This window comes from Malus domestica, chromosome 15 (assembly GCF_042453785.1).
Source record: "Malus domestica chromosome 15, GDT2T_hap1".
NCBI lineage: Eukaryota > Viridiplantae > Streptophyta > Magnoliopsida > Rosales > Rosaceae > Malus > Malus domestica.
The window spans coordinates 10,164,834-10,186,708 of NC_091675.1; the positions used below are offsets into that span (position 1 = coordinate 10,164,834).

Consider the following 21,875-nt stretch of genomic DNA (forward strand, 5'->3'; position numbering starts at 1 on the left):
TTAACATTTTAACACACATATCTCAATATTTATATAGAAACATATGATGTACCACCTCATGTGACGGTCACACTGAAAAATCTCTCATCCATTTGTATAATAAACCAAACCTGGGAATCTGGGCTTTGTCCATTTGTATATAAGCACTAGCTAATGTGCATCGTATTAGTCAGTAGTGGCAGCAGTAGTAGTCAGCCATGGCAAACACCAACATTCTAGACGCAGAGCGCGAGAGCTTCCACAGGTTCTTTGAGTGCTGGCTTGATGAACAAAACCAGCACCTCCACGACCTCACTATTGCCGCAAGAAATAACACCACCGCCACCACTACCGCCGCTACTAATCCTGCAACAACCACTGCTGCTATTAATACTAGCAGTACAAGTTTAGGAAAACTGGTGGAGCGTGTGGTGAAGCATTACGAGCATTACTACGAGGTCTAGTCGAGATGGGATAAGCAGGACGTCCTCGGAATGCTGTCGCCTTCTTGGCTGAGCTCCCTCGAGGACGCCTTCCTTTGGATTGGCGGCACAAAACTCATGCCCAAGATGCACAGAAATCTTCCACCCCACTACCCAATCCTCCCAAAGCAACTCGATCGCGACGTTGCTACAGGGCACGGAAGAATCGAAAAGACGTAGAAAACCCGTCGTTGCTGCAGGCCATGGCGACCCATTCTGTTGACCTAACTGGCCATGGTGGAGCTCAATCAGAGAATCCTCACCTTCCTATTCGGAACTCTCTAATTCACGTCAATCTGACTCCTCGTGTGGTTTGATTCCTCGATGTTTCTTTACAATAATGGATCTGGGAGTACTTATTTCTGGGGTGGGGTGGGGGGGGGGTTACGGGGGAGGTGGGGGTGGGGTGGGATGGTTGCGGTGGGTTTTTGGATGGGAGGGGAGGTGAAGAGAGTGGAGGAGAGGGTGGTGGGTCGCCGGTGGGATGGGTTTGTGGGTTTGGTTGTTTGTTTTTAATAAGGTAAATTATTATAATATTTTAAATGTATAAAATATTTTTTTTGCCACGTGCTACAAATTTGGCAGCCACAGTTAACAGTTTACTTAATAAATTTTCTAACGGATGTATAACAGTGAAATAAAATGATAAGTAAATGTATGAAATTGAAATCGATCTCAAATCTGATAAGGTTAATCGTAACTTACCCAAACTTTTATAATTGGGCAGAAAGACAAAGTTTTCCAAAATTCAACGACTCATCTCATTTCTTCCCTAAAAATACAAGTCCATTTTAATCCAACAATTATCAATGCATCTCCAAACTGGAAAAAAACAGGAGGACAGAAAACGTACCTAAAATGTAACAGCAGCGTCACAGGTGCTAGCAAATCTCAGATTTATTAATTGAGCAACCAAAACTGACAGCAAAAAGAAATCGTTAGGGTTTCATCCAAATTAGCAAAAATCCAACATAAAAACTAAAAACAATCATTATAAAACACACCTTAGCTAAATAAGATCAGTTCAGTCCGTTGTAATAATTCACGTTGCGCTTGCAAGCAGCCGTACTACGAGCGCAACGCAAGTAGTCAGTTCAGTTCGTTGTTCTAATTCAACTTGTTTCTTGTTTGTGAAAGCGCGCACAGGAAATGGGGGGTAGTTTCAGTTTCAGCGCATCTGGTGCATTGCATTTTGCATATATGGCTGGCTATCTGAGTCTCTGAGCGTGTCTTTTGCCGCACTGAATTGAATTATGCTTTATTGGCTTTCTTTGAAGCAAAAGGACAAGACCGCCTTTGCCAATCCTAAAATATCTTCACCTTCGATCTTTTCTCATATGATAACAATAGATATAACCTGGGAATCTGGGTTTTGTCCGTGTGTGTGTGTGTGTGTATAAAAGCACTAGCTAGTGTGTATCGTATTAGTTAGTAGTAGTCGTCGTCGTCGTCGACAACCATGGCAAACACCAACATTTTAGAAGTTGAGCGAGAGAGCTTCCACAGGTTCTTTGAGTGCTGGCTTGCTGAACAAAACCAGCACCTCCACGACCTCATTACTGCCGCCAAAAATAACACCACCTCCGCCGCTACTAATCCTACAACCACTGCTGCTATTAATACTAGCAGTAGAAGTTTAGGAACACTGGTGGAGCGCGTGGTGAAGCACTACGAGCATTACTACGAGGTCAAGTCGAGATGGGTTAAGCAAGACGTCCTTGGGATGCTGTCGCCTTCTTGGCTGAGCTCCCTCGAGGACGCCTTCCTTTGGATTGGCGGCTGGAGACCAAGCATGGCTTTTCATCTCTTCCACTCAAAGTCGGGATTGCAACTCGAGGTTCGAGTCGCGGAGTTTATCCGAGGCTTTTGTAGTAGCGGTAGTAAGGGTGACTTGGCGGATTTGTCGTCACATCAGCTCACGCAAGTGGACCAGATGCAGCAGAGGACTGTTAAGGAAGAGAGGGACATCAGCGAGAAGATGGCCAAACGGCAGGAGGCCGTCGCTGACTCCTCCTTGGTCGGCTTGTCCCACGTCATTACGGAGTTGATGGATGCCGGTAACGGTGGTGATGATCCGGTTGCGGAGGAGGACCCCCGAGTGGAATACGCTCTGGCATCCAAGGAGGAAGGTTTGGAGGAGGTTCTGCATAGGGCTGATAATCTACGGCTGAGGACGCTGAAAGCTATCACTCACATTCTGACTCCAATCCAGGCAGTCCATTTCTTGATTGCTGCTGCTGAGTTGCACTTGAGGCTTCATGACTGGGGAAAAAAGAAAGACGCCACCACCCGTGCCCAATCTTCTCAACCATGATCATTTCATCTCATGCATCGATCCCGTCGGTCTAAATTAATAACGAGTTTTTAGGCGAGGCCTCAGTACGTAAGTATCGTGTCGGGCGTAATAGTGTACTAGCTTATGAATTTGGAGTGAGACTACTCTACGCTCGAGGTCTTCCCCACTCGGTTTACTCTGGGCAAGGTTTTAATGACAACTAATGACGCCACTTTAAGCAAGTGTACCTTGTTATAAAGCTTGCTTTTTTTTTTTTTTTTGTCAAACAAGATTACTTACATTAAAAACTAGTACGATGTCCAAAAATACTGTACAGTAAAAGGCAGAAGCAAAAGGAGAGCTGCAACCCAAGATACAACCAAAGGGCCACACATACTTAGGTCTAAAGACTGCAAAAACAAACAACAACAAAAACCATAATCTCAAGCAGCATAAACCAAATTGCCGCCGCCGCATCCTCAGAGGAAGCCAAACTCTGAACCGAGAAAGTAGACATGATCTAAGCTCCCTCACGAACCCCTGCAAATATATACAAACAAAGCATCTTATAGATAAAAAGTGAGGCTAAGTGGTATGCAAAATACTCTTAATGTGGCGGAGGCCATAGGACACTTGGCCTTGATGGGGATTCGGCATATGCCAGTTATGGAGGGGAGGTGAGGTATGTGGATCTAAAATTCAATTTCTAATTGGAACCCATAAATCCGAGCACGCGATGAGGTGGGCATGGAATATCACACCAAGGAGGAGGGAGGAAGGAAAGTTAAATGACAAAAAGCAGGCGAAAAATGCCGAATAAAGAGCATGAATCCCAAAACTGAGACAAGCTTAGGGAGGTAATTGAGACCAAAGAGGGGGTGGGACGCTGTGAGGGGGAAGGGGCAGAGGAGATGATAGGGGAGGAAAAGTGGGAATGGGTAAAGAAGGGAGGGAGTAGCAGGCTGCTGCCTACCCCTAGCAAGAGCAAGAGGTGGTGGTTGAAACTTCGATAAATGTTGGATTTCTGCGGCAACACAGAGAGAGGGAGCCATTGTTATAAATCAATAGTAGTTTTTGTTGAATATAAATCCTACATCGGGGAGCTAAGAAAATAAAATACAGTATATAGATGTTTCAATTTATCAACACCGAGACCTTTTGTGTAAAACACAACACCTAGCAATAGACAGTAAGTTAAAACAATATTGGAGTGGTTAAGAGTGAGATAGTGGACCGTAACTATGAATATCAAACAATTTCCGGGCATATTCATGACCTGAAATCATTTGGAAGTCCAACCAACACGATAAAGGCACCATTCCACAGACAGCAGCACAATTTCAAATAATCGAAACGCTTTATAGCTTTTTCCTTTGAACCCAAAAGGCCGGCAACACAGGATCAGCTCTAAAATCTCTCTGTTACTTACAAATCGTTAGGATATTTTTGACATTTTGATCCTTTCTAAAAACTCTGTCACGTACTGATCACTCAAAATTTAACCACCCATCCGGCACCAGCAAAATTTTGAGGATTTCCAAAACAATGATCACTCAAAAGCTTCTCTGTGAAGCTCGTAGCAGCCTGCGTCGGGGATTGAGAAATCGGAACCTTAGACAACAGACTGGGTTCGGTAGTGTAAAGGCTTTCCAGATCCACCAGGGCCCCTCTGCATGCTGGCTCTGCCATCCAAAGCACAGCACATAAGAAGGAACAATCTGGATTCTCCACCTAAACTAGATCAGATCAAAGAAGGAATTTGGGAAACAGTTACCAAATCAGGGCACTGCAAAGAGTGTAAAAAGGTCAAGAAACGAGAAACTGAGCTTTCTCAAATCGTCGCCTCACCTGTGCACTCTTTAAATACAAAGAAATGCCTTTGTATTACACCCACAAGCCAGTTAAAGTTCATTCCCGATAGATACAAAAAGGATAGGAAATAGCACACCTCTAAGAATCAGTGAAAGGTGACCCCCGGAAAGCTCTACCAAAGCAATGAAGTTGGCCTCACCATGTATCAAAAAGTATCACTAAACAGAAATAATAATAATCCGGTCTTTCTTTTCTAATAAACCATGTCTATATAGCTGCTAGGACATAAAACCTAACTTCCAGAACCAAAAAAAAAGACGAAAATAAAAGAGATAACCTAACCTTAACGACCTTTTGCAGGACCTCAAAAAGGTCGTACCCAGTGCACAAGGCTCCCGCTATATTCAGGGTCTGGGAGAGGTGAAATATTTCTACAAGTTCAGCATAACTGAGTTTAGAGCTCTAACTTGATTTCTGGTCCTTGAGCATCTATGTATTCTAGAACCTTCTTTGGGATGTTGTTTGTAATCAGAGTCCCACCATTATAGCCATCGATCAGCAACTTCCCTATTTTTGATCTCCACTCCGAGCTATCAGTTTCATTTCTTCTGTCGTGAACAACTCTGCCACGGTACTTGAGCATGGTTCCCAAACCAGTATTGGGTTCCCAACCATATTCCATTAGCACCTGGGCATCGCCTTCGGTCAAGTCATCTCCAACCTTAACCGGTCAATCCAGGAAAAAGATACGGTTAGAACCAAATCAGATATATTACCCTCTAGAATGATAATACAAAATGCCAAAACCGTCTATGCATCCAGATAAGCCATGCTTAAAGCTGAATCCAACTGATTACAAATTGCCCACAAAGAATGGCAACAAAAGACAAAATACAAAGTTGGCCAAAAAGCGAGTGTGTGTGTGTATAACACATCACTACAATACAGAGGCCTTCCAATTTGGATATCTCAACAATAGCACGTTATTCTTAAGCATAAAAATCTATAAATATATAAAATGGGAACTGTTCTTGGCACTCCAAAAAAGTCCTCTTGCACTCCTTTATGAAAGCACACGGGAGAAAATAAACAGAGAGTGCAAGATAACATTTTTGGAGTGCCAATAACAGCTCCCTCAAATATTTCTCAGATAAAAAGAAACTATTAAAGGTCGTACCCAGTGCACAAGGCTCCCGCTTTACGCAGGGTCTGGGAGAGGTGAATGTCGGCTAGCCTTACCCCCATTTTATGGAGAGGCTGCTCCCAAGTCTCGAACCCGAGACCTACCGCTCATGGGCGAAGGCACTTGCCATCGCACCAAGTGCGACCTCTAAAAAGAAACTATTAAAGTAAAATAAAAGTTCTGAGTGGTAACACAGCCCGACCATTAGACATTTGGACTCAAATTCCAATTCTAAGACCACAAACACTAATTTGAGAGGAAGATGCAGATAAAACAATGAATCAACGTAACTTTATTAACATGGTTCCACCCCAAACTGGGTTATGTTCCTGGGGGGGAATCACTATCCACCAATAAAGAAACAAGCTCACAATGATTAGGAAATAGCCTCTTCCAACCCCATAAAACTCGCAAACACTCAAACTCACTCAGATTTCCCTCTCAAAAGTTGTACCCTAGAGTGAGAAAACTATCAAAATCTGAATGATGATCACATAAGGAGGCTAAAAAACTTGAAGAACCCTATTTAAGGCTCATAATAACCCTTTGACCAATTTGTCAACGTCTTAGATTCCTACTCCAACCAGGAGATTGGTGCAAAAGGGACACAGCAAATGTGTCAAACAACAGCAGTCTGAAAACCAACAACACACTCAAGCCTGCACTACAGTATCTCAAAAAACTACTCTGAACGCTTGAGTGTAAACACTGCTGTAACATGATTTCCCTCTGGACGCTCGAGCATTATCCCCGATGTTCGAGCAGCAATTCCAAATCCTACATTTCCACAGCTAGTTTTGAGCTGTTATTCCAACACAAACCACAGGCTGGATGTAGGTTTCCAGCACAGCAGGAATAATGATTATGGTTTGAATCACTCCCTACCCAGAAAACCCAAACCGAGTTGGCATTCTCCGACAAATAATCCATCTCCTCATCCGTCGCATCACAGCTATGCCTAACAAAGATTGGCCCCCTGACAGGGCAAGAACAATTGGTTCACGCTCTCCAATCCATATGTGCGCATCACGCGCCATTAAGAAGAAAATAAAGAGAGGGCTTTCCCCTCTGAACCAAATCGCATGCTAACCCTCCCACGAGCAAAATCTAAGGTAATTATTGAAAATTGAAGATACTTCCTTTCACCAAATTGCATATTCAAGGATGAAAGGATAACGGAATAACCTACAGAACCGTTTTGACTTGGAATCCCTAACCCTTGAAACCAGGGGTAGTTATTATGATCATGATAGATAAAAATTGTGACCTACAAATTTAGGAGGTAAACTGAAGTGATCTACAAATCTACGGGGCAGTTTGGCAGTCTACTCGTAAATTAATGATAGATCAAAGTTGTGAGTTCATTAAACAACTGTCTTCATTGTTTGACACATTTATACCAGCAATCATCTCATAAATGTTTTAAAATCATTACCGATAATGCTTTGTCCTCAATTAGTGAAATCCTGCTACAGCTGGTAAGCTTCATTGCAGTCACCAGGCGCTTGATTTGCCATTCAATTGGTAAAGAATCTAATAGCTCAAAGAAGTATGTCGCATATCCATATTCGGGTCGTTCCAGCACAATTCTGCAGTCAAGTGATAATCAAATGTCAAATCCTCCAGTTCAAGTTGAGAGGATAAACCAACCTTAAGAAAAATATGCAACTCATGCACACCTATTATGTTTAGCAAAGACAAATATAAATGACTGAAGGTCTCGGCACCAACCCCATTCAACCGGCCAATTTCTGAACTGCAGATAACGGCTCTGTATAATAAAATGAAATGGGATTTATTGTAAACAAAAAGATAAAAGTCTTGCAGGCAGATATAGGGAAACGTTAACTGAAATAATTAGCCTGTTATCATGCTGACGAACTAATCATAAGAAACCTATTACCTGCTCCACAAGTGAAATTAGACAAGCCAAGCAATAAGTAACTCTTGAGCCCTTGGTGCATCGTATCGGAGCAAACTTAAAAAACGGCTGACGCTGTGAGAAAAGCTGTCCAAAATGAAGATGCACATTAGAAAGACATTAATGCGATGGTGTACCACATTTAACTGTGCAAGGCAATTCAAATACAGATGGTTAACTACCAAAAGTTGGCCGATAATACGTTATCCAAAACAGAAACTCATACAGAATATTCACTATCTATAATTTTAAGAAGCAACGAACATATTATTACTCAATAAGATTTCATAGCAGTGGACCACAAATGCACTAAAAAAGCAAACAACAAACAGGAAGCAAATATAAAACAATTTCCACTACCCACATGAACCCTACTCCCAATTATTTGGCATACAGCAGCTTCCTAATCTTACAAAAATTGAGGGGAGCTATCCTTTAACTCTGTTGACATGGAGGCCAATAATGAAAACCAAAATCTGAGCCTATCTTCAGAAATTTTCCTATTCCTGTGCACCCAAACAACCCAAGAAAATGGCCAAGAACGTGCAAACCTTTCACACAAAAAGAGTAAACCCCTTTTGGAATAATGCAAACCATCCAAATTCCCTTCCACCAACAGTGGAGAAAAACATGATCTGTCAAATTCCCCCACTCTTTACACACGGTACAACAGAGAAGGGAAAGCCTACCCACTGCCCTCTTTTCTGAAGCATCTCTTCTACCAAGACAATCGCTTCATAACAACCAAACAAGGAGGAGAAGTTCTTAAAAAGTGTAACAAGATGAAAAAAAAAAAGGTCGTACCCAGTGCACAAGGCTCCCGCTTTACGCAGGGTCTGGGAGAGGTGAATGTCGGCTAGCCTTATCCCCATTTATGGAGAGGCTGCTCCCAAGTCTCGAACCCGAGACCTACCGCTCATGGGCGAAGGCACTTGCCACAAGCAACCACAAGATGGTTTTAAAAAAATTCTCATCATTCTCACAAGCAACCACAAGTTTTCTTTTCAATTGCTTTATAGAACAATGTGTCCAAATGAACCCCTTTTCATACGTTAAAATTATTAAATAAGCCCTCACTTCGTCATTAGTTAATCAAGAATTAAATATTGTTCTTCAAGAAATGTACCCCTGGCAGTTTCCTTATAGATAATTCACAATTGCAGTAGCACATCTGTTGTGTACTAAATAAAAGCAGCAATATTGGCCAATAGGAGGTTCGCACTAGATCCTATGGGGAACACTAGGAATTTGAAAAGAATACCAAAATACACCCACCCCCCCACCCCCTCCCCCCGCGAACAAAATCACAAACCGTGATGGGGTAAATGTTTTTAATATTAATCTTAACAATGAGCCCGGAATGATTGAAGGTTATGCTACAAGGAAGCTGCAAGAACAATACATAAAATTGTTGTAACAAGGCTAAGACGAGGGAAACCTCATAATACAAGAATTGTGCCAACCTTTGATATTACAGCTTCAAGCTCCGCAAAGTTGTCTTCACATAAGGATTCCTCTAGGGCTTCATCACTCTCAATCTCGCCGTAAAGCCTGATTTCATTAACCAGCACCCCCTTTTCAACTAATACCTGCCATTTATCATTTTAGGAGTCTTCATCCAAATGGTACTGAAAATGCAACTGTGAGAAACATGGAGTACCTGCAGTAGTCCTGGAGCATCTTCCTCCAACGCCGTTTCAACGGAATCCCTGCAGTTCATTTCACACCTATATCCTTAAGAAAAGTGGACATAAAACTATGTGGAAAATGACCTACATAAACATAACAACATACGTGGCAGTCTTTTTCCTTTTTCGTGGACGAATGACGTTTATTGGCTTAGCAGATTCTGAGGCAATAGGGCTATACTTGGCAGAAGGCACAACTTTAACAAAACATCCATGACTCCTAGATATGTTCAATTCAGAGCCATAACCAGATGCCAACAGATTCAACCGATCACGCAGCCGCATATGGTCAACCTCATCTTCATTAATTTCATTGAAAACTCTTGGTTCATTCTTTACGGGCAGTATGTCAAAGGAGAACTTACCCCCAGCATTTCGGTCCTGATTTTGGAAGACACCGTCATCCCAAGGTTCATCCTTTACTTTAACAGATGTTGACGGGGTTGAACAATGCCTTCTACTTGTGCATGTAGGCAGATAGTCCTGTCCCCCACATGAACTTAACTCCGTGGCATTAGGAGGCATTCTCTCAGATGAGCATTTCTTATCACTTTCAGAACCTTTTCCACCATAATTGGACTTATTGGAATTAACTGAATATTGATAGGTTGTAGAAAATGCTTCAACAATGACATTATGAGGTGAACTAATCATAGAAGTTCTACAAACAACTGAACTATTTCTTCCTGAATTGTCATGAAGTGAACTGGTAGCCACTAAAGCTTCTCCACCGGCACTACTAGTATCTGCCTGTCCTTTACAAGCAAGCTGTTGCATAAGGTCCTTTGACAGTGGCCCTGGAATATCCTGTATTATACAATGTTAGAAGATACTTCAATAATCAGAAGAAATTCAAGTATATCATATCCAATTTTTATTTCAAAGCAAGTCTTCAAAGTAATATTTGTTTTTTATGAGTTAAGCCATATTAATTGTGGACCTCAAGTTCACCGAGTCTTGTGCTGTGTTTTTATTATTTTTTAACTAAATTTTATTTCTCGTGAAAAAGGAAAACCCCACGGGTCAACTTTAAGAAATAGAAAGCAAAGCAACGAGTTCTGATTGTCAATGGAACAATTCCGACTTTATCTCACTTGTCAATCGTTCCCATCCAGGTACCATTTCGTAAATCTTTGAGGGAACACAGTATAGTAAGATATGACATTGTCTATTAACATGATTTTTTTCATAAACCCTACTTCTGAGCTCAACAGTAGCCACAAGCTTCTCAATAATTAATGCACACATATAATTCTAAAAAATAAACATAAGGATAAAAATATTACCTCAATAAGTGCTTTTTCAAACCCGAAGAGTTTCCTGCAAAATGCCATAAATAAAATAACTAAAAAAACCTAAGAATTTATCCCTTTACAGCAATATGAATTACATAAATACATTCAGGGATGTTTATAAATTTCACAAACTGAAATTCAATATACAAAAAAAACCTGAACAAATAAAATTTGTACTTAGAAGATATACTTTTTTACAAGAATAATTTTTTTATAAGATCTCCAAAGTTGAGTTTCAATCAAGGGTGGAGAACACATTCTTTCAACAGTGAAGGTGAAAGAATTGGCACTTGGGTGTGAGGCTTTGCCATTGAGTTTAATGACCTTCAATTTGATTTGATTCAATTGATTAAAAGAATTTATGATAATTTGGCCACTCAGTTCTACACACGAATCATTTTGATGAGGCATGTGGCACGTGTATTTTCTGTCAGACCCATTACCTGCATAAATCAAAATGTCCAACTCTTGAACTGGTGACTATTTATTCTAACAAAATATTTCACTAAATTGTTGATGCATGCATATCTCCCAATTTGACGCATGGCGTACACACATACTTGTCACATGCAGCAGTTTTTGCCTGTTGAATTGGAATTCTGTTTTCCTTCAACTGTCATTGTACCCGCATTTGCCACAATTTTTGCTCCTTTGACTTACTAACTTGTTTCTTCATTTAACAAGCTTTAAAATTCTAGTTACATTAATGAAACAATGTTTCTTTCCATCGAGAAAATTCTCTCCTTTAAAATTTGTCAGACTGCATGACCACTAGCCAATGCAAAAAAAAAAATCACAAATAACCATTTATAATGTCGCTTAACTTTAAAATTAAATTCTCAAATCTTCCCACATACCCTCATGATGAAAGATCACGACAGAACATAGTTGAAGGGTTTGGTTTTGCCCAACCGTTGGTTGAGCAAAACATTCAGGCTTTCAGCTCAATGGACTATGCCTCCATTTTTTCTTTCTTAACATCAAACTTTTGATTGAACTACCATTTTACAGGTCTTTAGCACAGAAAGCTTTCTTCCAAACTCTAACCTTAAGAAATGGGCCTTTTAATATTATCTCACTGAAGAGGAATCCCTTATTTTCATATGTCCTTGATTAGATTCTCTTCAATTTAATTTGATTTGATTAAAAGAAGACTTAATTTACTTATTTGGCCTCTCAGGTGTTGGCACGTGTCATTTCCTAACACCCGTAACTTGCAGAAGTCAACTTTTACTAGTCAAAGAGTCAAAAGTTAATTTTTTATTGTTCATCAAAATGCAGTGAATTTTGTACGAAGTTTTGAGGTCTGCAACTTGCGTGTGATTGTGTGAGGAAATTAATTTTGAAAAGCAAAATTGTGCCAAGTCATAAAATCATCAAGGAGGAAATGGCACCTTGATTGCAGCATCTTTTGTCGCTCTTTGAGGGAAATGTGGTCCAGGTGATCATAAGTAGAGTGATCAGAGATCTCACTTTTCATTTGAACTGCTAACACAGAAGAACCAGCAAAGCCATTCATACCACCTCCAGATGAACAAAAGAAGCTGCCAGAGTAAGCAACCTTTCCTTTGGCATGAACTTCTAATAGTGACGGACTTTCAGGTAGACTGGAAACATTGGCATCAGTTTTTTCTAGTTGAGCAACATTAATATTAGAATCAGTACAGACGATCTTCTCTGAAGAAACAAAAGTATTTACTTTTGTCCCAGTGTAGTCACTATCCCCAGGCATTTCCACATTTTGGCTGCAAGAGTCATGTTGTAAATGCTGATCAAGTGAGGGATCTGCCACAGTTTTACAGCTTAAGAGTTCAGATGTAGCTCCACTAGAAATTATAGAATACTGATTTTTTACTTCTTCCAATAATTCAACTCCAACTTCTCTGACAGAAGGAAAAGACGAAACATCCTACAAAACAAGCACATTCTATTAACCATGCCAAAAAAGAAAAGAAAATGGCAGAGGTAAGAACAAACATCAGGTATGACAAAAAATAGGTGCCAACTCAAACTGCTTGCACTGAAATTATTTCCAATCATCTTTTCCAGGCAAACTGCTTCCTATTTCAGCCAGTCTCATCGATATTCAAGCTGTAATTTGACCCTATCTTCAGCCTAAAGCACATTGCTAAAACGTCAAATAAATATATAAGTAAAATATACAAAAACTCTTCCCAGGAAAATGCCTCACAAAGTTATGTCAGTTGAGTTTTTCTCTTCAAACATTTATGTTGAGAATATCACGTTTAAGAATGGGAAAAATAGAACAAACTCCGAAAATCGAAAACAAATAACCAAGATAAATAACACCGAGAATTTACATGGTTCGGCGGCAATATGTGCCTACGTCCACGGGACAACAACAACAATCTTTCACTATATCAATAATGAATACAACCAATAATCTTGCCAAATCTCTAGAACTACAACTTGACAAAAAACCTAAAAGAACAAGAACAAGAAATACACTATCTCTTTTCTTTTCTCTCGCACACACTTTACAATATTCTCTCACGTGGTATACAATTTATTGTTTTGCTCCCTTCAAATAAAAACTAGTACAATAGCCCCTTTATATAGACACAATAAAGGTCTTCTTCAATAAGGATTATTAATCCTAATTGGAATCTAGTTATGAATCCTACTCCAATTGGGTAAACAATTCCAATTGGGAAAACAATTTAATCCTCTAAAACGATAATTCCTTAAAAACTTAGGACAACTTATCATGGGCTGGAAAAACCTAACAATTTAAGCATAGTTTTCATAAACATGAGAATGGTCCACTTTGATTTGTGGACCATCTATAGTGTCTCACCCATACTTCCAGTGTTTTAGGTACATTCTAATTTCGAATCACTTATCTTCTCATGTCAAATCGACAAAAACTCTTATTTTCATGAATCTATCCAGTGTCTTGCGTATACTTCTAGCTACATTCAAATCTTTACAAGACAAATAACATTGCTATGTTACACGACATTCTAACTGGATTCTCATCTTGTTCGAACATCGGCAATGAAATGAAATATATGGAAAAGGTGGATAAACAAACATAACGATAACTAAACCTCTACCCCATCCAATCAAGCAATTTTCTAAAATCTAGTACCTCCTCTATGTTATATAAATGCAAATATACTTTTCTCCACATGTGCAGAGACTTTGTAAACTTTTCCAGTGAAGACAAAAACAACAACAACAAAGCCTTTTCCCACTAAGTGGGGTCGGCTATATGAATCCTAGAACGCTATTGCGCTCGGTTTTGTGTCATGTCCTCCGTTAGATCCAAGTACTCTAAGTCTTTTCTTAGAGTCTCTTCCAAAGTTTTCCTAGGTCTTCCTCTACCCCTTCGGCCCTGAACCTCTGTCCCGTAGTCACATCTTCGAACCGGAGCGTCATTCGGCCTTCTTTGCACATGTCCAAATCACCGGAGCCGATTTTCTCTCATCTTTCCTACAATTTCGGCTACTCCTACTTTACCTCGGATATCCTCATTCCCAATCTTATCCTTTCTCGTGTGCCCACACATCCCACGAAGCATCCTCATCTCCGCTACACCCATTTTGTGTACGTGTTGATGCTTCACTGCCCAACATTCTGTGTCATACAACATCGCTGGCCTTATTGCCGTCCTATAAAATTTTTCCTTGAGCTTCAGTGGCCAACGACGGTCACACAACACGCCGGATGCATTCTTACACTTCATCCATCCAGCTCGTATTCTATGGTTGAGATCTCCATCTAATTCTCTGTTCTCTTGCAAGATAGATCCTAGGTAGCGAAAACGGTCGCTTTTTGTGATCTTCGCTAGATTGCTCCGGTCATTAGCGTGGATAAGTATATAAATGGATAGAGATAGGAAAGCAAACACAAGATGTACGTGGTTCACCCAGATTGGCTACGTCCACGGAATAGAAGAGTTCTCATTAATTGTGAAGGGTTTACACAAGTACATAGGTTCAAGCTCTCCTTTAGTGAGTACAAGTGAATGATTTAGTACAAATGACATTAGGAAATATTATGGGAGAATGATCTCGTAATCACGAAACTTCTAAGTATCGGAGTGTGGTGTCGTCTTGACTTGCCTTATCTGTCTCATAGGTAGATGTGGCATCTTCTCTGGAAGTACTCTTCCTCCATCCAGGGGTGGTATCTTTAACTGGTGGAGATGCACAAGGTAATGTATCAATTTCACTTGAAGCTTACTTGTAGTTTCAGGCTTGGTCAAGCGCGATACAAACCATGTAGTAGGAGTCCCCCAAGTCGCCGAGCTAGGGGGTCTGCTGAAAGAGGTGACAGACAAGGTAAGCAATCAGAGCTCCGACTGATTGTTCACCTTCTCCCCATCTTGCAGCAGCATGAAGGATAAAGAGAAGAAAAATGAGAAGAGATGATATGAGATACTTTTGCTTTTGAAGAAGTAACTTTCCACAGGCTTATTCTTGAACTGAGCTGGAGGGTTTTCTGGTTTCCTCCAGAGTATAAGGCCGACTGAAGAATTTGAGGGTCAAAACAAGTCCATCAAATCTAGAGTACGTTCCACCCTGCTGATATGGGATACTTTTGCTTTTGACAGAGTAATGGATGTATCGGCACGTGTGCTGTTACGCTTGTCTCCACATGCTTCCTTGTATCCTTCGCACTTGCCCTATCTGTTCCTCAAGCAGATGCGGAATCTTCCCTGGAAATATAAGATGTTGAAGATGAGTACTCGAGAGCAATGCCAGGTAAGTAATCAGGTAAGGGGTTCCAGGCAGTCAGTTCCTGGCTGGAAGCTTGATTCCAAGTGCTGACTGATTGCTCTCTTTCTCCTTGTCTTGCAGGTAAAAACAAGGCCAAAGGAAAAGACAGGGAAAAAGCATGATATGGGATACTCTTGCTTTTAACCCTGATGATATGAGATATTCTTGCTCTAGTATAGCTTGTTTGCAGAGGTATTATCAGGGGGAAGGAAAGCTGAATATTTCGAAAGGCTTCGTTGGGAGTGCCCTCTCAGATATGATGAAGGGTTGAGCATTTTTGCAGGTCTGCCTGTCTGTTGGGGATGGAGGTCGACATATATAGGAGTCTCCCTAAGAAGTAGTAATGCTATTCCTTTACCCTGCTTGGTCATAGCACGGTAGTGGGAGCTGCCAGTTTCACATGTTTTAACTCTGTCAGAGCACTTTGAAAAAGTGGTATGTGGTATCTGGCTCTCGAGATTCGGAGAACGATGCCTCTTCGATTTTTGAGAAAGCAATCATGCTGGGGGTCTGGCTCTCGAGATTCGGAGAGCAGTGTCTCTTCGATTTTTGAGAAAGTAATCATGTTGGGGGTTTGGCTCTCGAGATTCGGAGGGCGGTGCCTCTTCGATTTTGGAGCAAGCAATCTGTTGGGAGTGTTGTCTCGAATGTGAGTAAAGGTTGGGTATGTTTGCTAGTCTACCTTGCCACGAAGCACAAAGGTTGACACACAGGGACTTTCCAATTATCCAGCAATGGTACTGTTCCTTTACCCTCTCTTCGATTTTGAGAAAGTAGTCATGTTGGGAGTCTGGCTCTCGAGATTCGGAGGACGGTGTCTCTTCGATTTTGGAGCAAGCAATCTTGTTGGGAGTGTTTTCTCGAATGTGAGTAAAGGTTGGGCATGTTTGCTAGTCTACCTTGCCACGAAGCACATAGGTTGACAAACAGGGACTTTCCAATTATCCAGCAATGGTACTGTTCCTTTACCCTTGTGGGTAATAATATGGTAGCTAGACCTTCAAAATTTATGTGTCTAAACTTTGTTAGTGCTGTTTCTTTGCTATTCTTTTACCTTTCTTGGTCAGAGCGATGTAGTGGGAGTTGCAAGCTTCACGTGCTCAACTTTGGCAGAGAACTTTGGCAAAGTTATCTGTGGTACCCATGAGCTATTGTTGCGTGTGGGAAGTGGGTGATTGAACAGTAAGATTCATGTGCTTTCTACTTCACCAGAAGTCTTCGACAGAATGCCCATAATTTCTGCAAAGCTGAGTGTGCGTGTGACAGGTGCTGACAAGGCTAGAAAAGTAGGTGCCTCTTCGATTTCTGAGATCGGCCCTCGTGGTCTCTAAGCAGCCCAGCTTTTGAGAAAGCGAGCGCCTCTTCGATTGATTCGGAGAATGATGCCTCATCGATTTTTGAGAAAGCAATCATGCTGGGGGTCTGGCTCTCGAAGATTCGGGGAGCAGTGTCTCTTCGATTTTTGAGAAAGTAATCATGTTGGGAGTCTGGCTCTCGAGATTCGGAGGGCGGTGCCTCTTCGATTTTGGAGCAAGCAATCTTGTTGGGAGTATTTTCTCGAATGTGAGTAAAGGTTGGGCATGTTTGCTAGTCTACCTTGCCACGAAGCACAGAGGTTGACACACAGGGACTTTCCAATTATCCAGCAATGGTACTGTTCCTTTACCCTCTCTTCGATTTTTAAGAAAGTAGTCATGTTGGGAGTCTGGCTCTCGAGATTCGGAGGACGGTGCCTCTTCGATTTTGGAGCAAGCAATCTTATTGGGAGTGTTTTCTCGAATGTGAGTAAAGGTTGGGCATGTTTGCTAGTCTACCTTGCCACGAAGCACAGAGGTTGACACACAGGGACTTTCCAATTATCCAGCAGTGGTACTCCTTTACCCTTGTGGGTAATAATATGGTAGCTAGACCTTCAAAATTTATGGGTCTAAACTTTGTTAGTGCTGTTTCTTTGCTATTCTTTTACCCTTCTTGGTCAGAGCGATGTAGTGGGAGCTGCAAGCTTCACGTGCTCAACTTTGGCAGAGAACTTTGGCAAAGTTATCTGTGGTACCCATGAGCTATTGTTGCGTGTGGGAAGTGGGTGATTGAACAGTAAGATTCATGTGTTTTCTACTTCCCCAGAAGTCTTCGACAGAATGCCCATAATTTCCGCAAAGCTGAGTGTGCGTGTGACAGGTGCTGACAAGGCTGGAAAAGTAGGTGCCTCTTCGATTTCTGAGATCGGCCCTCGTGATCTCTGGGGAGCCCAGCTTTTGAGAAAGCGAGCGCCTCTTCGATTTCTGAGATCAGCCTTCGAGGTCTTTGAGCAGCCCAACTTTTGAGAAAGCAAACACCTCTTCGATTTCTGAGATCAACCCTCGTGATCTCTAAGCAGCCCAGCTTTTGAGAAAGCAAACGCCTCTTCGATTTCTGAGCAGGCGCCTCTTCGATTTCTGAAGCTCCGTCGAGTGCAGATTTTTATACGGGCTGGCATTAAGTTCCAAAGCACACTTGAATCTCCACCAGTAGAAGCTTCATTCTTGCACTTCTAAGATCTTGATTTGTCCGACCTCTTCTCTCTTCAACACCTTTGAAAATGTCTGGCCCCTCCGACCGTCGTTTTGACTTGAACCTTGTTGAAAAGGCAGCCCCGCCTTCTCCAGACAACATATGGCGCCCATCCTTCGTCTCCCCTACTGGTCCTCTTACCGTTGGGGATTCCGTGATGAAGAATGATATGACCGCTGCGGTGGTGGCCAGGAACCTTCTCACTCCCAAAGATAACAGACTACTTTCCAAACGGTCTGATGAGTTAGCTGTTAAGGATTCGCTGGCTCTCAGTGTTCAGTGTGCAGGTTCTGTGTCTAATATGGCCCAACGCCTATTTGCTCGAACCAGCCAAGTTGAATCATTGGCGGCTGAAGTGATGAGTCTCAAACAGGAGATTAGAGGGCTCAAGCATGAGAATAAACAGTTGCACCGGCTCGCACATGACTATGCTACAAACATGAAGAGGAAGCTTGACCAGATGAAGGAAACTGATGGTCAGGTTTTACTTGATCATCAGAGATTTGTGGGTTTGTTCCAAAGGCATTTATTGCCTTCGTCTTCTGGGGCTGTACCGCGTAATGAAGCTCCAAATGATCAACCTCTGATGCCTCCTCCTTCTAGGGTTCTGTCCAGTACTGAGGCTCCAAATGATCCCCCTCCGGTGCCTTCTCTTTCTGGGGCTCTACCGACTGCTGAGACTTCTCCTAAGCAACCTTTGTGAAGGCTCCCTCTTGTGTGTTTATTTTGACTCATGTATATGTACATATTTGTAGCTTATCGGGGATATCAATAAATAAGCTTTCCTTCATTTCAACGTATTGTGTTAAATACACCAAAGCCTTCTTCGCTAAGTTCTTTGAATTTTCTTTTGTTGAAGCTTGTATGTTGAAGCTTTCTGAGTGGAGCATGTAGGTTGGGGTAGTGTTTCCTTAATTTTCCGAGTGAGGAAAACTTCTCGGTTGGAGACTTGGAAAATCCAAGTCACTGAGTGGGATCGGCTATATGAATCTTAGAACTTATTAAAATCCAGAAGCCCATACATTGCATATAAGCAACACCTTCTCAATATTGGCCTTGCACTCACAAAGAGTTTGTGATTTTTGACCAAATAATTTCGCACATACGCATGATAACTCCATAACTTCTATGACCTAACATTACATCCTAAGACCCTTCATATAAAATTCAATACTTTTCTGAATTTCAGATGCCCAAATAGACTTCCAATATCCATATTCTTCAATGTTAAAACGATAATTAAATTGTCAGAAATTCAATATTGAATCCATAGATTCTTCAAGTATATGTCCTTCATTTGTTTCCTTATATGGATCATTAGTTTCAGCTGCAAGATACAATTTTCATAAGAAGAAAATATAATGCATCAACCCATCATCTCTATTATTCGAAGATGACACAAATGGGCACAAGCATTCTGTATCTTCATGGATCAAAGACAATAATCAATCAAACACTAAATTAACGACTAAAAGGATAATCAACTACAAACTGTTTACGCCAATGATTATAGACCAGTTCAATGTCAAGAGCAGGGCCATTTGTTATTGCCTAGCTATATCTTATCATTAAATGCTTATGACACTACTGTAAAATTTCAAAAGAGAAGGAATTTGGAATCATATTACTGAGCGTTATAAGACAAGGCTTGAAGCATTCACCTCTTCAATGCTTTGAGCTCAAATCAATCATCACAATATAATACCACTAACTATGATAATAAGAAAATAAACAGTGGAACTAAAATGTTGAGATTAACAAATTACTTGTGACTTGGAGAGCTTATCTTCTTCTTTAACCGTAACACCAATGAGGGACCTGTAAACCCCAAAGACGAAGCTTCCATCATTAACTTTAGAATATTACTGACATACTTCAAATGAACATCAAAAAATGTATGCATGTGATAATATGTGCATACAGATATACATATATAATGGAAACAAGGAGCTCACTTCAAATTTTGCTTTCCAACGAGTAACAAATTGCGCCGTTGTATCAATGGAAGATAGTCAAGCTCATCAGACGAACCAGCACCATCAATTTTAATATGATTACCATTTGAACCACAAGAAGTAATAGCCATTTTTGGGTGCACCTTCTCTCCACTTCAGTTCAGGTACTTAATTCCCATAAGTTACTGGTTGAATAACACTTGTGGCGCATCAGAACAACTCTACAGCTACGAATATCAACACGCAAATCAAGCACAAGAAAAGCTTCAAAATTTAGAGTTTAATGGCAAAAGCAAACTATGCTAGGTTTGAGATGTGAGAGAGATAAAAGAATAACAACATATAACCATATCACGCGGAGGGATTCAAGCGCTTCAACCGCCCAGATACTGGTGCGTCAGTGTGTAACCGCAGTTTCTAATTCGTGCAACACATTTGCTTATTATTAATCTCTTGGACTAATTATTTTGCCACATTTGCTTATTGTTAATCTTTTGGGCTAATTAGTTCACCACATTTGCTTATTGTTAATCTCTTGGGCTAATTAGTTCACCGTATTTGCTAATTACACCAAAAATAATCAGAAATCAACCATACTTAGGAAACAAACATCCAGAAGTTAACTTAAACAGGCACCGCTACAAACAGAACTTCAAACCAAAATTAAAAAATAACGAAAGAGCGGGAGGGTTTGGTATTCTCACGCTTTGCCTTCTCCCTCTAATCTTCCGGTAGCAGCACAACCATCAGACAAAGCACAAGTAGGCGGAGCGAGGGACCGAGAAATTGGGAAAATGGAGGGTGGAATGGACTGAGCGGCTGAGATAGGAGGTGACGAGTGGAGTCCGGGGTGCTGCGGTGCGGGTGCAGTTGGGAGAGGACCGAATTAATTTTTCCTTTTTGCCAATTTAATTTAGAAATTGTTGCTACCAAATCCAGTAAAGTTGTTATGCGCCCTTCAGTTAATTCCAACAAGTACCCCTAAATTTGTCATCATATTTCATTTTAGTCCCTGTATTTTTATTTTTGTTACTGAATTCTTTAAAGTTTACTCTTGCATTTTTTGTAAGAGTTTGTGGTGTAATTCGTTAAAAGTATTCACTTTTGCATGTCAGGTTCCTAGCTTGACTCACAATATTTTTTTTTTTTTAATTTTGTGCTCGCAACATTGTCTTGCATAATTTTCATTTGGTTTAATATTTTTCATTAAAATATGTTATTTGCATTCTAAAACAATCATTGTGCAGTCTTTATAAATATATTTTATTCATGAATATATAAGTTTAGAATACACAATGACTTTTTTCGAGTGTGAACAACAACATAATTTTTATTTTCATAAATTTATAAAACTAAATGTCTTAAATTTAATCAAATTGTGGATTTACTTAAATGACACCTATAAAGGTGAATCTAGATTTTTGATCTTGTGGAGCATCAAAGAAAATATAGTATTGGTGCATTAGTAATAAATTCCTTAAATTTATTAGTTGATTGGCCTATCTGTTCTAATTATGTAAGATTTGTCGTCCTTGGTAAAATGTTGTTGACATGTGAATTTGGCTTATCCTTACCTCGATCAAATTTTCTCTCTCGAGTGTCAAAGGCTCAAAACACACAAACAATCAACGATACACTACCATGCCTCCTTACTCGCCCTCATGCTCCTCTTTATGAATTGAGAATCGATCAAACTAAATCGAAAATAACCCTCTACTAGTAGGTTAGTTGAGTATAATGAGCTAAATGGTGTAATATTTAAAGAGTCAAGTATACGCGGTTTGATTCTTAACCATAAACATAAAGCTTGCATCGCACATATTTGGATCATCAAGTATTGGCTTGTATTACAAATCAAAGAAAAATCAAAGTATAAGAGAAACAAAAGTCAAAATCATTTTCTATCTTGAAAATAGGTTACAAGTTTATTTTCAACGATTGATTAGACGATCAAATTATCTTAAAAGTTACTAGCATATGGGCACACACA

The 21,875-nt window shown here is 40.5% G+C and overlaps 2 protein-coding genes across 6 annotated transcripts; one reads left to right on the top strand and one right to left on the bottom strand.

Annotated features, from left to right (window-relative positions):
• Positions 1-1,881: 1,881 nt before the first annotated feature.
• Positions 1,882-2,972, top strand: LOC103400283 (protein DOG1-like 4). Its single transcript, XM_008338935.4, has one exon. It carries the CDS (start codon positions 1,921-1,923, stop codon positions 2,773-2,775), a length of 855 nt encoding a protein of 284 aa, XP_008337157.3. The 5' UTR covers positions 1,882-1,920; the 3' UTR covers positions 2,776-2,972.
• LOC103456290 (uncharacterized) lies at positions 2,970-20,831 on the bottom strand. 5 transcript variants are annotated; one of them, XR_003768957.2, is made up of 13 exons: positions 20,590-20,831; positions 19,886-20,112; positions 19,697-19,748; positions 12,030-12,544; positions 10,627-10,660; positions 9,447-10,147; positions 9,313-9,361; positions 9,116-9,241; positions 7,635-7,739; positions 7,411-7,502; positions 7,167-7,320; positions 4,891-5,269; positions 2,970-3,276 (listed from the first exon to the last, which is right to left on the bottom strand). XR_003768957.2 is itself a non-coding variant. In XM_029094054.2 (12 exons), the coding sequence occupies exons 2-12, from the start codon at positions 20,014-20,016 to the stop codon at positions 5,003-5,005; spliced, it is 2,226 nt and encodes a 741-aa protein (XP_028949887.2). In that variant the 5' UTR covers positions 20,017-20,112; positions 20,590-20,831; the 3' UTR covers positions 4,601-5,002. The 5 variants fall into 5 exon arrangements, 2 of the variants coding, with proteins under 2 accessions (XP_028949887.2, XP_028949889.2); XM_029094054.2 differs by lacking the exon at positions 2,970-3,276 and having other exon boundaries at positions 4,601-5,269; XM_029094056.2 differs by lacking the exon at positions 2,970-3,276 and having other exon boundaries at positions 4,601-5,269; positions 19,886-20,106; positions 20,590-20,812.
• Positions 20,832-21,875: the final 1,044 nt, after the last annotated feature.

Bases quoted from the DNA above. Each gene is read 5' to 3' on its own strand.
- LOC103400283 (XM_008338935.4), top strand. From the start codon at position 1,921: ATGGCAAACACCAACATTTTAGAAGTTGAGCGAGAGAGCTTCCACAGG.
- LOC103456290 (XM_029094054.2), bottom strand. From the start codon at position 20,016: ATGGCTATTACTTCTTGTGGTTCAAATGGTAATCATATTAAAATTGAT. The intron at 19,749-19,885 runs GTGAGCTCCTTG...TGGGGTTTACAG, and splicing joins GTTGGAAAGCAAAATTTGAA to GTCCCTCATTGGTGTTACGG. The intron at 10,148-10,626 runs GTAATATTTTTA...TGTATAATACAG, and splicing joins TTGAAAAAGCACTTATTGAG to GATATTCCAGGGCCACTGTC.